This window comes from Panthera leo, chromosome C1 (genome assembly GCF_018350215.1).
Source record: "Panthera leo isolate Ple1 chromosome C1, P.leo_Ple1_pat1.1, whole genome shotgun sequence".
In the NCBI taxonomy this organism is placed as follows: Eukaryota; Metazoa; Chordata; class Mammalia; order Carnivora; family Felidae; genus Panthera; species Panthera leo.
The window spans coordinates 191,058,936-191,079,016 of NC_056686.1; the positions used below are offsets into that span (position 1 = coordinate 191,058,936).

General features: G+C 37.9%; 1 protein-coding gene across 16 annotated transcripts in view; it reads left to right on the forward strand.

The window, feature by feature from the left end:
* ADAM23 (ADAM metallopeptidase domain 23) overlaps positions 1-20,081 on the forward strand; it is a 317,233-nt gene that overhangs the window by 207,418 nt on the left and 89,734 nt on the right. For all 16 annotated transcript variants that reach the window (XM_042949899.1, XM_042949900.1, XM_042949905.1 and 13 more), the window contains 5 exons: positions 310-373; positions 10,236-10,318; positions 11,515-11,578; positions 16,462-16,534; positions 19,994-20,070. In XM_042949899.1, coding sequence (XP_042805833.1) covers positions 310-373; positions 10,236-10,318; positions 11,515-11,578; positions 16,462-16,534; positions 19,994-20,070 — 361 coding nt within the window. The remainder of the gene's footprint in view (positions 1-309; positions 374-10,235; positions 10,319-11,514; positions 11,579-16,461; positions 16,535-19,993; positions 20,071-20,081) is intronic.

Here is a 20,081-nt window from a genome sequence, read left to right on the forward strand (position 1 = left end):
ATAGGGTCTGTCTCCTCCTGTTACTGGCTTTTTCTGTTTGTTCCATATCAGTGAACCTATCAGTCAAATGATGCATCATGTGAATAAAAAGAATTCATTCTTATGTTATCTATATTTTGTCTTTGTAAACAGAGTGAGGAATGATTTGTTCCTGGATAACAGTCGAGGCTTTTGATGAGAACCTGTTCTTATTGTGGACTGCAGCTCTTTGTGGTTTATAGGCTCCTTGCAGACGTCTATTGAGCTGATTATTTTTAAACCTCCAAGTGTCTTAGATGCAGAAATCACTCTATTTTCTTTCCTTTGTAGTGGTTTGCTGTCTTCTGATTATGTGGAGATCCACTATGAAAATGGGAATCCACAGTACTCTAAGGTATGGTTAATAACATGGGAATCCTGTAGCATAAATATACTCAATCATAGGATTGTTCATTGCACACTGCATCGTTTTGATGTCTATCTCAATAAAATTATCTGTTCTCTTATACAAGGGTACTATTTTTAAATTTCAAATAAGTTTAGGATAAATTTGTTAAGACTTACAAATGTTTGAGATAACATTGGAGATTCTGCGGATTCAGGCCCATAAAGATATAATTATTGTTTTGGTTATACATACTGTTATCTTCTGTCAGTGGATGGTATGGAGAGCTATACAGTTCCATATCAATACCTTCAAGGAGTAGACAACCAACTCATGGTCATAGAATCTGAACCATAAGACTGGATGGACTACTAGAATGGCTCTTCAGTCCAAGTGACTTTGGTGCCCAAGAAGGGCAGAGGTCAGGTTGGGGAAGGGAGATTCAGGGAACACTCTCCCTCTTAACCTTCACAACAGTTTTGGGAGATGGATATTATTGTTTCTGTTGTGCAAAGCAAGAAATTGAGGCCGAAAGAAGACAAATCAACCTACTCAAGGCCCCCATGCATTGTAATACAAAGGTAATTGGGTACTTGATTTCCTTAGTTGGAGTTTAGCCGTTCTCTTAACAGAATGTCAATAAGGAGCAAGCAGGTTTAGATTAAAATGAGGTTGTTTGTATGTAAGGAAGACAGTCATCTCCACCAGTCAGGATGAAAATCCCTGGAATGGCTACATTCAGAGACTCTGATTTGTAGGAAGTCTACGGAGTGCCACTGAGCCTAAGCAGTGTCTGCAGGGTGGATACCACAGGTACAGGAGAGGAAATAGGGAAAGAAAATATAGTGGGAAACACTGGATTCCTTCCCCCCGCCCCATATTGCTAATGAGTATTGGCGCAGAAGTGGGCCTTTTATGTGTGGGCTTGCTGGGTTGTACAGCAAGAACTGGGTTTTTCCAGTGTGACAGCCTCTCAGCAAATATTTGTGGGTGACCTTAATTGTAAACATTGCCCAGGGGGTTATGGAATTTCTCAGGATTTACAACTGTGCAATTAAGTGGGCACATTTGTAATTTGATGTGTGTTTTAAACCTCTGAATTTTATGTCACAGATTAAGGACTTCAGTTATTATTCTTACTATTCTGTCAGTTCTTGCCTGAGGCTTCATCTTGGGGGTTGTTGAATCTCCCTAAAAGTTAATGCTGTGGAAAGCAAGCAGAAATGCTAAATCAAGCACGGGAACGGTGCTTTCTGGCATTTGTACAAACCGAAGCTTCCGTCAGCTGTGCCAGGGCCCCGAGCACTGCGGATGCTGAATCATGAGTCTGGAGTAGAGAAGATTGCATGAGAACTTTATGAACTCAGCAAAGGAGCCACCTTTGCAGGCCACAGTAACCTGAGTCAAACTTCTCACTAACAAGTTCAGTCAGTTTTTTTTTAGAAGCGGAGTAGCTAATTGGCCTCCAGAGGTTATTAGAGGTCCCAGAAGGAAGCCTTGTCATCAACAAGACACATCGAATCTCATATCAGTTATAACTAGAATTTAAAAGAAAGGGCATTTAAACTCTGGCAAAGGAAGTGTTTACTGCAGTTTGTTTTCGTTTTCATTGCTTTTCTCTTATTTATGCCTCATTTTCTCCAAACAGATCACATTTCCAAACTTATTTTCTCCCAATATAATGAATTAAGCATAACAGTCTGTTTTTTATGTGTCTATATTTACATATATACCCCAGAAACTGAGTTGACATGGTGCACTATCTTGAAGCAGAATTAAATAAAAATTTTTTTTAAGTTTTTATTTCTTTTTGGGAGAGAGAGAGCAAGAGAGAGAGAGAGAGAGAGAGGGAGCGCAAGCAGGAAAAGGGCAGACACACACACACACACACACACACACACACAGAATCTGCAGGCTCCAGGCTTTAAGCTGTCATCACAGAGCCCAATGCAGGGGTCAAACTTGCGAATCGTGAGATCATGACCTGAACTGAAGTCCAACGCTTAGCCAACTGAGCCACCCAGGTGCCCCTTGAAGCAGAATTTTTAAGAAAGCTAATAACATTATAAATATTTTAGCATATTAAATAATCCTCTAGACTTTTATTTCTAAAAATACATAATATTCTTTCCTATTAATTTGCCATAATTTATTTTGAAATCCCATAGTAATAGACATTTAGACTGTTCCCAAACTTTCACTATACAAATAATTATAAGGAAAGGCCCTCCTGATACATGTTGAGCACATCTTTAATAATTACTTAAGGATTAATTCTGAGAATGGGATTTTCTGTGTCAAAGAATTGGTACTTTTCTTTAAAGGCTTTTGGTACATACTGATAGTTTTTCTTTTTGAAAGTTTATTTAGATCCACCACACTCCCACTACAATTACACACGGTTTTTAAAACTTTCTTTTTAAACTTCACATTGCCTTACATGTTAAGAAAATCTTTGTTTTCTTTGTTTCACAGAGTACCAGTGAAGGAAATTAACATGCAAAGATGATTAGGTTCATTAAACCTGTTTCAACCCAGTGTGCAACTTTTCTTCCAAAGGCTTCAAACTATTTAGACAAAAGTATTTGTATACACACACACACACACACACACACACACACACACACACATTGGAAAGAATTACTTGGAAAGAAATGGAAAGAATACAAAGCTTATTTGGCTTTGACCTTAAATATAAATGTGGACATTTAAAATATTCTGGAAATTGGAAATTAGTTTCAGATAGAATGATGAATCCCCCCTTGGAGAAGCTTGTCTAGTTCCTGCTTCACCACCACCAAGCCTCTACCTAGTTCCCACTTTTTGCTAAGAAAGACCAATGTCTTAGGCTTTTATTTTTATTGGACAAAAGTGGGGTATAAGGACTTCTTTCCTTGTGGAGCAAAGATAGGAACTGGAGAGGTAAACAAATTAAGTAGTCAGGATAGAATAGGTGCCAGGCATCAGTATGAATATGGAAGAACTTTGGTTCTGCCTTCCACAGAGCAAGAACTTTTGTTAGAATTCCTACACAGTGCTTTACACACACTATATGGTAAAATAACTTCGTTGATTTGTTGATCAACTTTGTTGATGAACCTACTAAAAACGAGTTAATTTTTACCATTTTAGTTCTTGTAAAAGAATTAGGTATCAGTATGAGAGTGTAAAAGTACTTTTCAACTTTAACAGATTTCTATTAAGTCCCTGTTACGTGAACCAATAACTTTGAGTGCTTACTAATACTTTGGTTTCAATTCTGCTGATGAAAAGAACTATCAGCTGGCCAGCAATGTGAGCCTCAACAGATTGATGCTGGACTCCTATCCCTGCTTCCCTCTACGTTATTACTCTTTATCATTATTGGGTGGGGAAAAGGGCCTTTCCTGGCTCTGTTTACTCACCCTGGCTTCTTCCTGTCCCCTTGCTCACTCCCACCCTAGAAGGAAGAGCAGTTCAACTGATGGGAAGGAGTTGGGTATGTCTGTGTAGTTCTTATTCCTGTCTTTCATGGTGTCCATTTCCTTATAGGAAGAGCACAATTTCTGTACTTTTCCACACTCTAAGTTGCGCAGTGGCAGCCCAGGGTGTGTGTGTGTGTGTGTGTGTGTGTGTGTGTGTGTGTGTGTTGGTGGTGGGGGTTTGTTGTTCCGTGTTGTCTACCCCTGGGTTGGTAAGTGTAGCCACCTCACGGGTGAAGCATTAGCAGACCTACTGGATTCTCAGCTAATCCTCTCCTCTGGTATATCAAAAATTAAGGTGGCACTTTGATCTGTTTCGGTACTGTTTCAGCCCTGGGTCACTCTCTCATTTGATTTTTAAACTTGTGTGGGTACCGCTTCACACACTCTAGGATACCTGTAACCAAGGTGCTGGCAACAATTAAGTGTTGGTGAGGACATGAAGAGCTAGGACCCTCATCTACTTCCGGTAGGAATGTACAATGTTGGAGCTGCTTTGGAAAACATCCTGACAGTTCCTCAAAAAGTGAAGCAGAGAATTACCTATGACCCAGCTGTTCAACTCCCGAGTAGATATCCAAGTGAACCGAAAACATAGGGTTAAGCAAAAACTTGGACGTGGATGTTAACAGCAGCCTTATTCGTAATTATTCAAAAAAGTAGAGGGGCGCCTGGGTGGCTCAGTCGGTTGAGCGGCCGACTTCAGCTCAGGTCATGATCTCGCGGTCCGTGAGTTCGAGCCCCGCGTCGGGCTCTGTGCCTGGAGCCTGTTTCAGATTCTGTGTCTCCCTCTCTCTGACCCTCCCCCGTTCATGCTCTGTCTCTCTCTGTCTCAAATAAATGTTAAAAAAAAAAAAAAAATTAAAAAAAAAAAAAAAAAAAGTAGAAACAACCCAAATGGCCATCAACTGATGAATAAATAAGATGTGATATAGTCACACAAGGGAATACTATTCAGCCCCAAGTGATGAAGTACGAATACAAGGTACGGCATGGATGAATCTTGTAAACATTATGCTAAGTCAGAGAAGCCAGCCATGAAGGGCCATATGCTATATGATTCCATTTATTTAAAATGTGTAGAATAGGCGAATCCATGAAGACCAAAGGTAGGATATGGCTGCAGGGGCTGGGGTAAGGAGGGATGGGAAGTGACTGCTAAGGGGTACAAGATTTCCTTTTGAGGTGCTGAAAATATCCTGGAATTAGGGGTGATGGTAGCATAACTCTGTGAGTGTACTAAAGGCCACTGAATTATACTCTTCAAAAGGGTGAATTTTCTGGCTTGTCAGTTATATCTTAAAGAAAACATAACCCCTCGGGTGGGGAATGGGGACTTACGTACCCACCTTCTCAACAAACGTGAATCCTTTGCTCCTTTAAGATTGGTCTTGTCATTCAGGGTCATAAATAAGTCATCTGTATTCATTAAACACACACCGATTTAGCTTACTGTGATCTAGTCCCTGTTCTAGGTACTGGATGTACATCAGTGAACCACGCAGATAAAAATCCCTGTCTTTGTTCTTTTCTTTATCACTATAATCACATCACCCTCCTAGAAGTTTTTGTGCTTTTTTTAAAATCAAATCATCACCATGGCTCAGTTCAAGCTCTCTTCTTCATGAAGCGTTCTTGGCAGGGATTCCTATTGGAGGAAAATGAGCCTCTGTGGGCATGGCTCCTGGCCGGGAAATTTAAAAAATTCAAGAGAGCAGACAACAGTGGGTCCTCACAAAGCTATTTTAAGTTTGAATAGGATAATTTTGTATGAACTGTTAAAAATTTACATAGCATTGGTACAGCTAAACTGTGTTAATACTTGAATATTTTTCTCCTATTGAGTTTAATGAAGGTAAACTAAATTGGTATTGGGGTCGCAAGTTCCCTGATTTTCTGAAAAAATTTTTTCGTTTCCTTATGCTGCGGTATTCAAATTCAGGTATATGTGTCCAGGGGAAGATACCTTTTTCTCTTTTGCTATCAGCCATCTGACGTGTTAAATACATTGATAGACCCTGATGATTGATAAGTTTGAATGTAAAGATATGCATGTAGAATAATCATTTGAACAGAGTGTCAAATTTCATTATTATATTCAGCACCTGGAATATCAAAATATACACATTCGTGAGTTAAGACCTGTGTAGTTTTTTTCTCAAATGTTTACCCAGAAGGGCAGGAGTTTATTTGAGCTTTTTAAGCAATGACGATAATAATAACTGGTTGGCAGACCTTTACTGACGTGCAGGTGAGCTAGTTAAACAGACACAAAGGTAGAGCAATTTTAGAATAAATCAAATTGAAACAATAGGTTCTATTTTCCAATAGGTTGTATTTAAAGTGAGTAGAATCAAACTGTTTCCGTCATTTGATCGATAATACCAGGGAACCAAATCTTTGTTTCTCCCTACACGTTATTAGCATTGGACTCACAGAGCTGTCATCCCAAGCCACCTCTGATTAGGAAGTGTTTTAAAGGATACACACTCAGTGTTCCTTTACTTGCAGGAATGGCCTGGTGGTTTCCAATGGGGTTCTGAGCTTGGAAACCTCCTGGAGCAAAGTTGCTATTATTTAAGCGTTATCTGACTTGCAGAGTGTTCACCTGTGTGGCAGTGGTAGGTTGGGGAGCATATGTACTAGGATTTTTAAGTTCCTTCGAGTGGCCAATAATTTCCATGTATCAGATGCTCTGTATTTGTTGAATTTAAATAACCGACGGACAGTTTTGAATTCGAATATGCTGATGCCTGTGGGGACTCATATAGACTTATGTCATGTGCTGAATGAGCCCATTTGGGTTGTCCTGCCTGCTGTTGGCCTAGTCACAGATCTGTGATGCGCTCACAAGTGCTGATCTGGAAGTGGCTGGGCAGTGCTATAGAACTGTCTGAGTCCTTCCCAACTGGGGAAAGAAACACTAACTCGAGAGCCTGAAAACGTGGCATTCAGTTTGGTTTCTTGCTGTCTTTAGCAGTCTTTTAGCACTTTGTCTGTGTCTCCCTATCTGTACATGGAGATAGTAGTTACTGTGAGACAATGAGTGTTCAAGATGGTTCGATCCTTGGGTGGAAGGCACCCCCAGAGCTGACTACCCAATGTCACTGCTCACAAAGCCTCTGGGAGTGGCCTCTTTGCACTATTATCGCTGTTACCCAAGAGGAAATGCCTCTTCTCGGTTAGGATTTACTGGATATGAAATACTTCAATAGGTTCCTTTGCACTGGTATTTATAAAAGGCTACATATATCTGGAGAGTTGCCAAATAGTATTTGTATGGTAATGGTTTCTTAAAAACTTATAAATTTAGTAATAAGAAACTCAGAAAATCCTCGAATACTACCAAATACTAATACTAACTTAGAGTCTGCCAAATTGCTCACAGTGCTTAATATAACTATAGAATTTAGATGTTCAAGCTTTCTAATGATAACAAACATCAGGGATTTCATGTTACCTCAAGTCTTATTTAAGGTTCAGAAAATATGGTGATTCACCTTCATATACATGGAGAACCAAAACAATTCCTTCAGATAATATCCTATCTTAATTAAAACAACTAGCAATGACCTTTGTACTGAGAGAGCATCAACCTTCAGTTTCCAATGTGAATGAAGCTTAAGTCTAAGAAAGGACTTGGAAATATTTTCTGGGAGAAAAAGATTATTTTTAGGAAAATCTGGGAAATATAGCTTTTCTTAGAAAGGTCAGGTAATTATGACAGGGTTTGCTATGCTTTTCTAATAATCACCTGACTTAAGATAGCCTCTTGGTGTGATACAAAGTGCTAAATAACCGGTTTGATGGAATTTACAGGTCCCTGTGGTTGTTTTTAGAATCATGTGAAGAGTTTGGAATTTAATTGCAGAATATTGACCCGGATTCCCAAATTGCTGAGATGTGTGATACCATTTGTCCTTATAAGTCCCAGTGTTGACTATGCAAATAAAACTTGTCATATTACATACACATCAATATTTATATAAAAGGTTGCTTTTTGAGAACCAAACCCTATACAAATGCAACCTTTTACAAGATACTAACAAGGTTGTAATACAAAATTTAGACAACCAGCATTGGAAATGTGTATTATAGTCTCGAGGAGGAAAGAAACTGAGTTGGTTGGGGAGTGGTCATTTGATGTATGGGTAGACACCCTTAGTCACTGACGAGCCTCTGAGACTATGGTAGTACAGTATAATGAGCAGTGATCAAAATAACTGTAAATCATTGAGAAAAGTCAAAGTGTGTCCAGTACATTCTATTTAAGAAAACCAATAAGAAGCTTCTGGTTAAACAGTGGACTCAATGCTTATATTTATCTCTATTCCATCCCATTAACCTACTCAAATAATAGTTAAAGAATAAAAAAGGATATAAACCCACAAGGACAAAGACAGGAGAAGAAAATACTGCAGACAAGAGGTATCCATAAAATTTTGGGAGATAGAAAGCAGGTGGATGAGGGGTGACTGTGGGGTTTGCGCTTCGTCTGTTCTGCTAATTTCCATTAGGGGAAAACCAAGAAGAAGCAAGCCAATTGAAGAGCCAGGAATTGAAGACACATGAAAACAGAAGGGTTGATTGAAAGTGTGTGTGGAGGGCACTTACAGCCATATAGCCAGGCAGACATCACTTCTCTGCTCTAATAGAAGAGCTCCATTTATAGAGAAAAATGGAAAGGAGGGAATTATCAGAGAAATAATAAAGGTTTCCTAGAACTGAAGTTCATGCATTTTCTTTTTTAAAACAATTTTAAATGTTCATTATTTATTTTGAGAGAGAGAGAGAGAGAGAGAGAGAATATCCCAACCACCGTTCCCACTGCTAGTACAGAGCCTGACATGGGGTTCGAGATCATTACCTGAGCAGAAACGAAGAGTCAGATGCTTAACTGACTGAGCCACTCAGGCGCCTCTGCATTTTCTTGATTAAAAGGTTTGACAGAATGCTCAGCACAGTGAAAAAGCAAAGACCTGCTCCAAAGCATGTTATGAGATTTCATAAAAATGGGGATAAGTAAAATTCCCTCAATTTCTCTTGAAAGGGGAAATTCTATTTTATTAAAAAGTATCTAACATGAGAATAACGTCCATTTCTCAGCAGCAACATCAGAAGTTGTGCACAATGCTGTTGAAATGCCAAGAAAAAGTAATTTCCAATCTAGGATTCTCTACCCATCCAAATGATTGATCTAGGGTGAAGATAGAAAAAGAAAATTTTATATGTGCAAGTTCTCACCAAATCTATCTTCCATGATCACTTTTTCAAGAAAGTACCAGAAGATGTGTACCTTCAAAAAAAGGGAAGGTGAAACCATGGATGGAGAAGACATGGGGGTCTAGGATTCTATATAGAAGGGAGGCAGAAGACTTCCCAAGATGACCCTACACAGAACTCCTGGTTGGTGGCTCTGCATCAGGCCTGGCCAGAGGTTGAGGGGAGACAAGAGGGCTGTCTGTAGGAGTAAAATGCATGTGATAAATTACCCGATATGTCTGACCATAGGAGAGGAGTTGTAGATAATATTTCAGACAATGAGAAAGATGTCAGTGCTCAATACATGGGAAAATAAGCCAGCAAATAAACGAATCAAAACATCTCAAAAAGTTAAAAGTGGACCAAGAACGAAAATGTAATCATAGTGACACAGCTGTGAACAGTATTTGCAGAGTCATAATGAAAACACTAAATACCAATTTAACCAAAAACTGGTGATGTGGATTGGCATGTATTGGGAGCAAGAGAGGTTTTCAAGATTCTACATTAGGAAGATAATTTCTAAAGTGAAATAAACCAGGATGTAGCAGTATAAATATTCCATTGAGAAATACATAGGCAAACAGTAGGAGAAATCGATAAAAGAGTTAAAGATCGTTGCCGTGGAGGCGGGGAGAGAGGGAGAAAGTAACTGCTCTATTTTTTTAAATAGGCCTTGTAGTTACTACTTGAATTTGAAAGTTAAGTTCATATAATACTTCCGAAAAAATTTTAAACTAATTTAAAAGGTAGGAAAACAAATAATAAGGTTTTATGTAGCTTTCCATCATTGATCACAATTCTTAGCAACACCTTTGGGGTCTCTCCTCAGGTAGGTAGAAGACCTTATTCCATAACAACATCAGGTACGTATCTACTCCCTTACATGTTTATAAAAAGTGCGTAAGTTGTACCAGTTGCTTTGGTTTTTTATTCCTGTTATGGTTTTTTTTCTCCTTCATTAAATTTAATAACACAACATCATCATAGAAAAGCTGAAAAATTGCTTAGTGCCTTTTCAGATTTCATATCAACCAAGAGCAGTTTCTAGGACCATCTTTGCCATTCTTTTGGTTCACAGAAGCTTCTATAAGAGTGAATGATGACAAAGAAAGCTTTGTTAATCAATTAACCCTTCTGCTTTGTAGGGTGGGGAGCACTGTTACTATCACGGAAGCATCCGAGGTGTCAAGGACTCCAGAGCAGCTCTCTCAACCTGCAACGGACTTCAGTATGTGGGATTCTCAATGGGAGAGTGGATTTGCTTTCATCCATTCACTGTTTCCATCTTTTCTTTCACAGATGTTTGTTGTAGTCAATCTTCTGGGCTGGTCCCATGTTCTGTTAACATTTAAAGTTTGCAGGAGATTCAGAGATGAAACAAGTGATTACACAGATTAATATTTAATTGCCATTCTGGTAATTGGAACTGTGAAGGGGAGCATCAGGGACTTATGGGGTGACCAGGAAGGTCCAGGAAGGTTTCCCAGAAGTGTGTGCCAGAGGACAAGCAGTCAGGTGGTATTGGTCAGGTGAGGATGGGGGGCCAAAGAGAGAAGTTCGTACATCGACTTCAAGGCGGTCTCTAGAAAAACCTCTTTAAACACCTTTTGGATGCAAATAGTAACACTTGATGTAAGGATCTAGTTGTGGCCATGGGGTGGAAAAGGATCTTGAAAATCTTATCTTGCTATACCTCTCAAAATTAAATGCAACAGAGTCATACTGCTTAATGGAAATTCACGATTTGCAGCCATAAGTATACTTCTGTTTTCGTCTTCAGAATCAGATGGTTTTATTTTTTTAAAGTTTGTTAAAATGAGAGGGAGAGAGGCAAAGAGAGAGGGAGAGAGAGGTTTCCAAGCAGGCTCCACGCTGTCAGCACGGAGCCCCATGTGGAGCCCGATCCCATGAACTGTGAGATCATGACCTGAGCTGAGATCAAGAGTTGGAGGCTCAACTGATCTAGCCACCCAGGCACCCCAGAATCAGATGGTTTTAGATTATTCTAATGCACAGATTACCTATTTTCTTATAGATGATGTTGGATTTGTGTAACAAGAAATTTGTACTAGTTGTACACTGTCTGCAATTATATAACTTGACATACTGGAACTGTGTGAATAGTCTTGTTCCAGATTAATCATCTGATCTGTCCATTTTGTTTCAAAAATCAATTATAACATTTATAATATGTATGCTTGTGGGATACACTTTAATACTTCCTGTAGCCTATCTGCTGTCTAGTATAGTGCTGAGACCACAGTGGGATTCCATACAGATATATGCATTAGATTTGGGGCAGTATAAAGACATTTGTCCAGATATACTCTTCATTTTTAAAGATGCAATATGAAGCTCATTTGCTGTTTCTTGCTGTTTGCCATATTTATTAATTTTCTCCTTGTGTGGTTTCTTGTCTTGTAGTGGTATGTTTGAAGATAATACCTTTGTATATATGATAGAACCACTGGAGCTGATTCATGATGAAGTAAGTCTGTGACCTTAGTTTCCTTATGGTGTTTTATTCTTTTTTTTTAAAATTTTTTTAACATTTATTTATTTTTGAGAAGAGAGAGACAGAGCATAAGGGGGGAGGAGAGAGAAAGAGGGAGACACGGAATCTGAAACAGGCTCCAGGCTCTGAGCTGTCAGCACAGAGCCCGACGCGGGGCTCCAACTCATGGACTGCGAGATCATGACCTGAGCCGAAGTCGGACGCTTAACTGACTGAGCCACCCAGGCGCCCCATGGTGTTTTATTCTTTTATCATCTTTGCCTTTGAGCCATAAAGAATATTAAGTGGATGTCAGTGTGCATTTATATGCAACACATTTTTTCAAACGTAGAATGACACCGTGAGTTTTGAAGTTTAAATTGCACATCCCAGGTCTTTTGAGAAGCTGGTGCTGGTGTGTTGAATTTAGAATATGCAGATTATGACCTGCTGAATGGGGGAACACAAGCCACCTACTTAGGCTCAGCAGGTGGCTCCCTTAGCATCCGAGCTCCCACTTCAGGAAAGTGAAATCCATGGTTGTTTGGATTGACGATGCTGTTCCAGTACACTCACACAGGGGAAGTACAGTCATGGGATTTATTACATACAGATCCTGGAATCTGGGGTGGTGGGGCAGTAAGCCAGAGGCAGGGCAGTCTTCCATCCCAGGCCACGAGTGGGCCAGGGCTAGAGAGCAGGATAGCAAGCGCCTATTACTTACGAGGTGGTTGGAGTAGAGGTCCCTAACTTTTAGCAGGATTAATTCCAAGTGGTTATTTTTTTTTTTTTTTTGAAATTTATTGTCAAATCGGTTCCATACAACACCCAGTGCTCATCCCAAAAGGTGCCCTCCTCAATACCCATCACCCACCCTCCCTTCCCTCCCACCCCCCATCAACCCTCAGTTTGTTCTCAGTTTTTAAGAGTCTCTTATGCTTTGGCTCTCTCTCCCACTCTAACCTCTTTTTTTTTCTTTTTTTTTCCTTCCCCTCCCCCATGGGTTTCTGTTAAGTTTCTCAGGATCCACATAAGAGTGAAAACATGGTATCTGTCTTTCTCTGTATGGCTTATTTCACTTAGCATCACACTCTCCAGTTCCATCCACGTTGCTACAAAGGGCCATATTTCATTCTTTCTCATTGCCACATAGTACTCCATTGTGTATATAAACCACAATTTCTTTATCCATTCATCAGTTGATGGACATTTAGGCTCTTTCCATAATTTGGCTATTGTTGGGAGTGCTGCTATAAGCATTGGGGTACAAGTGCCCCTATGCATCAGCACTCCTGTATCCAAGTGGTTATTTTAAAAGGTGCCCTGGGAAAACCAAAGCAGGAACTGAGAGTGGGAATCCTGAACTCAAGTTCTTATCTAAATGTCCAGACTCTGGGTGTGAGCAGGGTTATCAGGCTGTAAAATGCTTAGGCAGCAGCTCAGAAACACAAAAGTTGTTTTTCTCATCAAACAGGTCACACACCAGTAAGGGATGATAAGAGGTGACAAATCTAGGCTTTTGGAAGTGAAGGCAGTTCTTTCCAGTCTATAGAGCAGAGAGGACATTTTGTTTTGTAGTGACCATCTTCTTTTCCTTTAAACTAGCTTTTATTACCGCCGCTTCTTTAGATAATTGTATACGCATATACCTAACTTGTATGAGCCTAAGAATCTTCAGTGGGGAAATGTGTAGTTGAACTATGATTATATTAGATAGTATTTAGTTTTCTTTAGAGGTAGGGAAAAAAAATGATGCCTACAGTTATGCACAGGCCAGCAACCTAGATAGGAAACCATGAGGGCATTATGCTAAGTGAAATAAGTCAGACAGAGAAAGACAGATCTTGCTTATATATGGAATCTAAAAATACTGAACTCAGAAATAGAGAACAGGTTAGTGGTTACCAGAAGCCAGTGGGGGAAATAGGTGAAAGTGGTCAAAAGGTACAAACTTCCAGTTAGAAGATAAATGAATTCTGAGAGATAATGTACAACTTGGTGACCAGAGTACATTTGTATATTTGAAAGCTGCTAAGACATTAGATATTAAAAGTCCTCATTACAAGGAAAAAAATTGTAGTTGTGACATGACAGATGTTAACCACACTCATTGTGAAGATTATTTTGCAATATATACATATAGCAGATCATTACATTCTACACCTTAAACGTATACAACATTATATGTCAATTTTATCTTAATAAAATTAGGAAAACAAGAAATCATATACTCTTAAGAGTGTTGCTCACTAATAGAATGTAAATAGATCTGAAATTTGGTCTATATTTGTTAGGTATTGTAGTGAAAGCCAACTACAGGCTGGGCACTATTTTAGGTGCTGGGGATAAAGTGGTGAACAAGACAGACATAGAGCCTGAGGCTCATAGAGCTTCTAGTCTACAGGGGGCAGACAGCGATAAACAGGATGAGTAAGTAATTACATATTGTATGTTGGACAGTGGTACGTGCTAAGGAGAAAAAAAAATGAAGCCAAAATATGAAGGTAGAAGTAAACCTTCATATTAACCATCCAGAGAAGAGCGGAATGAGATGGTAGTTTTGAAGGAGGACTTTCAAAAAATTAGGGAGCTGGAAGAACATTCCAGGAGAACAGCAAATGCCCAGGCCCCGAGGCAGGATTGTTTCTAGCGTGTTGTAGAAACTTTGAGGAACCCCGCTGGTTGGAGAGCGGTGGACAAAGGGGAGAATGGTAGGAGATGAAGACGCTGACAGGTGGCAATAAGGGGAGTCATAGCAGTGAAGAGAGCTGCTAATGGGAAGATAATATTCTGAGAGTGATTGAGTCAGAATATTGCAATCATTTGATGGGGAGGAGAAAACAGTTTTTTTTCTCTTTAGAGATTTCACATGTAGATAAAATAAGTTTTGAGACAGGTACTGGTCATTTAGACTGTTGATAATCACAATTGAACAAACACGTATTTTCTTTGTCGTGGCGATGTATATGTAAATACCTTGTAAATTTCACATTTGAGACAGAAATGCCATTAAATTTTAAATGTTTAAACCTGTTTTCTTAAACCTTATCGTTTTTCAACTGGTAAATTTAAAAACTACTGGATAACAAAGATACTCTCCACACCCCCCCCCACCCCCCGATAAAGACATTTTGACTAAGTAAATGTTTTTCCCCTACTGTAGTGGTAGGGAAATAACTTGTATATGGCAAGATTATTTGACTCAGTCAGCCAAAAATAGGCTTTGATTTCTTGCATTGATGAATGGTCCTGTTACCCTAAACAGACCCCCAAAGAACAAAACAAAAAACCCAAAATAACAACTCCCTAAGCCTCAGAGTTTTTAAAAATATAAAATAAGATCATTTTTCTGTGCATCCCTAATAGGTCAATTTTTCAGGTTTGATGAATTCATAAATGTACATGACTATGTTTAATAAACTGTTGAAAAGGTTTATAAACAAATTGTTATTGTCATAGTATTTCAAGTATTGGTTTTATGTTGTTATACCCATAATCATATTCTTCAGGGGCTGATTGTTACATGTTTAATGCCTTTTCTCTTTTGCCTTCCTCCTTACTGCCTGCCTTCTGTTCAATTAACAATCTGCCCTCGTCTTCACATGGGGAGAGGGAAAAGAACAGTGCTTGAAACTTTTAAATCAGTCAGTTTTTAAAATTGCGCTGCTAATCCAATTGTGAGTTTCATTGCTCTAGATATCATTTCACTTGTTACCAGAATTAAGAATTTACCAAACTGGAATTTAGATTTTTTGATGTTTAGTTTATTATTATTGGTTTTAGTATGCTTTACAATAAATCAAGTAATATGGATGGGATATTTCTAATGAGAATTCATATTATCTCTCAAGTAATGAGTAGCAAAACTCTTAATTGTTGTGAGTCTTTTATGTAATCTATTAAGAACACTCTTTTTATAACTATTTTTCTGATTAAAACTAATACATTGTAGGAAATCTGGAAAGCAAGAGAAGCCAATACTTAACTACATGGTAATTATCCATTATCCCATCCCCAAGAGAGAATTTCTCTTCACCTTTCAGTATACATTCTTCCAGTTTTTCAATGATATGTTCTCATATATGTTTAAAGTAAATGAGATCATTATTCTGTAATAGAATTTTAGCTGAATGATGTATCTCTCTGGGCTGCAATATTTTTATTTGTAAAACAAAGGTAAAATATGCGTTATATAGATCTCTTGCGAGGATTAAATCAGGTACTGTGTACCCTAACAGTATCTGGCACATACAGGCACTCAGTAATGGAAGCTAATAGTAATAATAGTAATGGAAATAAGATGCTTCTAAAAGCGTAGTTACTAGGGCAAAGGATATGAATATTTTCAAGGTCGTTGATAGACATTGCTAAATTTCTCTTTGAACTGTGCTCCCAATTTACTCCTATCAGCAGAGTATGAGAGTGCTTTTTAACTTGCCACCATAATTAACTATGGTTATCATAATTTAAAAACCTTTGCCAACTTGATGGCAAAAATTGGTATGTCTTTTTTTAAATTTGCATTTTGAAGGAGTATTAAAGCATTCATTATATATATATGTATATATGTATGTATATATTCGTTGAACATTTGTGTTTCTTTTTTTGTGAGTTTCCTATCCATTGCTTTGAAGAAAGCTGAAGTTGAAAAGTAGCTAATAAAACTATGCTTTTATCTACACTGGAGCAATTGGATGGTGTTCTATTTTATTTAAAATTAAAGTTTCAATAAGACATGCTTTTCATTGTTGATAGCTAAAATATTAGCATATAAATGTTCCCATTTTCAGAAAGATATGGTAGAAAGTTCTAACACTGTTCCAAAGAAGCTTGATCACATCTTGCTTTTTAATCGTCTACCATTGTTTTTGTTTCAGAAAAGCACAGGTCGACCACATATAATCCAGAAAACCTTGGCAGGACAATATTCTCAGCAAATGAAGAATCTCAGTAAGTTCTAATTAAGATAGCCATTTTGTATTGTGTAATAGGAGCCGTGACTTGGTGGAGCTCAGTACACGCAGGCTTAGTGGGAGGTGGAATTGGTCAGTGGCGAGCAACGTGGGTGGGCAGTGGCATTGCCTGCGGCTGGCGTGTACTGAGGCTTGGAGAGTTATTGCTGATGGAAATACCGAAATATGAAGCCCGGGAGTAAAGCTCTGTTAGGAACCAGAGAGTGTGGCTAAATTTAATGGTGATCTGCAGTCAGGTGCATCCTTAAATTTCTTTGGCAGTTTACTGCTGTTTAGCCAATTTGTATCATCTCTCTCTTATGCTCTGGGCCTGAGGCATCTTAAGCACGCTGATGTTGACAAAAGCTTCTTTTGGATTATTGGGGTATTTGATATTATTTCTGTATATTAATGCCAAAAGTCTTTGATAGTTTATGCAAAATCTTATGCCATACATTATTTTTAATTCTAAAATGAATTAAGCACAGTGAAATTCTCCCAAATTTTCAGATATTGAGGGTCAGGTGGTTGTAGGTCAAATATGCATATTCTAATGAGTCTTGAACAGCTCATTACATTTTGGGTGATGTTTGGAAGAAAATGATATTTGCATTATAAATTAATTAATTTGTGAATTATAAATGGAATTAGGTTTGTGACCATGAGGATGTGAAATGTTTAATGATTGGCATACTTTTTTCACCTTAGTTTATTTTGATTTTGAGATGACGTATGTTATCAATGTTGCTGTTCCTTCACGTAGTAATTTTATTTTATTTTATTTTATTTTTTTATCATGATAAGTGTGCTGCTTAATCCCCATAACCTATTTCACCCATTTCCCCCCAGCCACCTCCCCTCTGGTAACCATCAGTTTGTTCTCTGTAGTTAAGAGTTTCTTGGTTTGTCTCTTTCTCTCTTTTTTTTCCTTTGCTCATTTGTTTATTAAATTCCACTTATGCATGAAATCATATGGTAATTGTCTTTGACTGACCTATTTTGCTTAGCATTATACTTTCTAGCTCCATCCATGTTGTTGCAGATGGCAAGATTTCATTCTTTTTTTTGTGGCTGAGGAATATTCTATTGTATATATATATACCACGTCGTCTTCATCCATTCATCTATTGATGGACACTTGGGCAGTTTTCATAGTTTGGCTATTGCAAATAATGTTGCAGTAAATATAGGAGTGCATGTATCCTTTTGTATTAATGTTTTTGTAGTTTTGGGATAAATATCCATAGTGCTATTGCTGGATTGTAGGGTAGTTCTGTTTTTAACTTTTTGAGGAAACTTCATATTGTTTTCCACAATTACTGCACCAGTTTGCATTCCCACCAGTAGTGCAGGAGGGTTCCTTTTTCTCCATATGCTCGTCAACACTTGTTTCTTGTGTTGTTGATTTTTAGCCATTCTGACAAGTGTAAGGTGGTATCTCATTGTAGTTTTGGTTTGCATTTCCCTGATGATGAGTGATATTGAACATACTTTCGTGTGTCTGTTGGCCATCTGTATGCCTTTTTTGGAGAAGTGTCTGTTCATGTCTTCTGCCCATTTTTAATTGGATTATTGTTTTTTGGGTGTTGTATCAGTTCTTTATATATTTTGGATACTGACCCTTTATTGGATGTTATTTGAAAATATCTTTTCCCATTCAGTAAGTTGCCTTTTAGTTTTGTTGATTTTTTCTTTTGCTGTGCAGAAACATTTAATTTTGATGTAATCCCAATAGTTTATTTTTGCTTTTGTTTCCCATATCTCAGGAGACATAGCTAGTAAAATGTTGCTATGGCTGATGTCAGAGACATTACTGTCTGTGCTCTCTTCAAGGATTTTTATTGTTTCAGGTTTCACATTTAGGTTTCTGATCCATTTGAGTTTATTTTTTATGTGGCAAAAGAAAACGGTCCAGTTTCATTCTTCCAACATGTAGCTATTGTTGAAGAGACTGTCTTTTTTCCATTGTATATTCATTCCTCCTTTGTTGAAGATCAATTTACCATATAATTGTGGGTTTATTTCTGGGTGTTCTGTTCTATTCCATTGATCTATGTCTGTTTTTGTGCCGGTACCATACTGTTTTAATTACTACCACTTTGTAATATAACTTGGAGTTTAGAATTGTGGTACCTTGAGTTTTGTTTTTCAGTATTGCTTTGGCTATTTGGTGTCTTCTGTGATTCCATATAAATTTTAGATTGGTTGTTTCTAGTGCTGTGAAAAATCCTCTGGTATTTTGATAGGAATTGCATTAAATCTGTAGATTACTTAGGGTAGTGTAGACATTTTAACAATGTTTGTTCTTCCAACCCATGGGCATGGAATGTCTTTGCATCATCTTGGATTTCTTTCATCAGCGTTTTATAGTTTTCAGAGTACAGGTCTTTCACCACTTTGGTTACGTTTATTCCTAGATGTTTTATTGTTTTTGAGGCAATTGTAAAAAGTATTGTTTTCTTAATTTCACTTTCTTCTACTTCATTATTAGTGTATAGAAATGCAACAGATTCCTGTACATGGATTGCATATCCTACAACTTTGCTGAATTCATTTATCAGGTTTTTGGTGGAGCTGTTAGGGTTTTCTGTATATAGTATCATTTCATCTGCAAATAGTGACAGTTTTACTACTTCCTTACCAATATGGATGCCTTTTATTTCTTTATGTTGTCTACTTGCTGTGGCTAGGACTTCCAGTACTATGTTAAATAAAAGTGGTGAGAGTGGAGGTCCTTGTCTTGTTCCTGACCTTAGGGGAAAGGCTCTGTTTTCCATCATTGATTATGATGTTGGCTGTGGGTTTTTCATTTATGGCCTTTATTATGTTGAGGTATGTTCCTTCTAGACCTACTTTGCAAAGGATTTTTATCATGAATAGATGTTGTAGTTTGTCAAATGCTTTTTCTACACCTGTTGAAATGATCATATGGTTTTTACTCTTTCTCTTATTGATGTAATGTATCATGTTGATTGTTTTGTGGATATTGAACAGCACTGGCATCCCAGAAAGAAATCTCACTTGAATGTGGTGTATGATTTTTTAAAATCTATTGTCAGATTCAGTCTGCTAATATTTCGGTTCATCAGGGATATTGGCCTGTAGTTCTCTTTTTTTGCGGTGTCTTTATCTAGTTTTGGTATCAGGGTGATACTGGCCTCATAGAATGAATTTGGAAGTTTACCGTCCTTTTCTATTTCTTGAAATAGTTTAAGAAGAGTAGGTATTAACTCTTCTTTAAATGTTAGAATTCATCTGTGAAGCCGTCTGCTCCTGGACTTTTATTTTTGAGGAATTTTTTGATTTCTGATTCAATTTCATTGCTGGTAGTGGGTGTTTTCAAAGCTTTTATTTCTTCCTGCTTTAGTTTTGGTAGCTTTACATAATATTTTAAAAACATACTCCCATTGAACTGTAGTCAAGTGTAAATTTTGGTATTCTTTTTTCTTTTACACAGGTATGGAAAGCAGTGACCAGTGGCCCTTTTTATCTGAATTGCAGTGGTTGAAAAGGAGAAGAAAGAGAGCAGTGAATGTGAGTGTGGC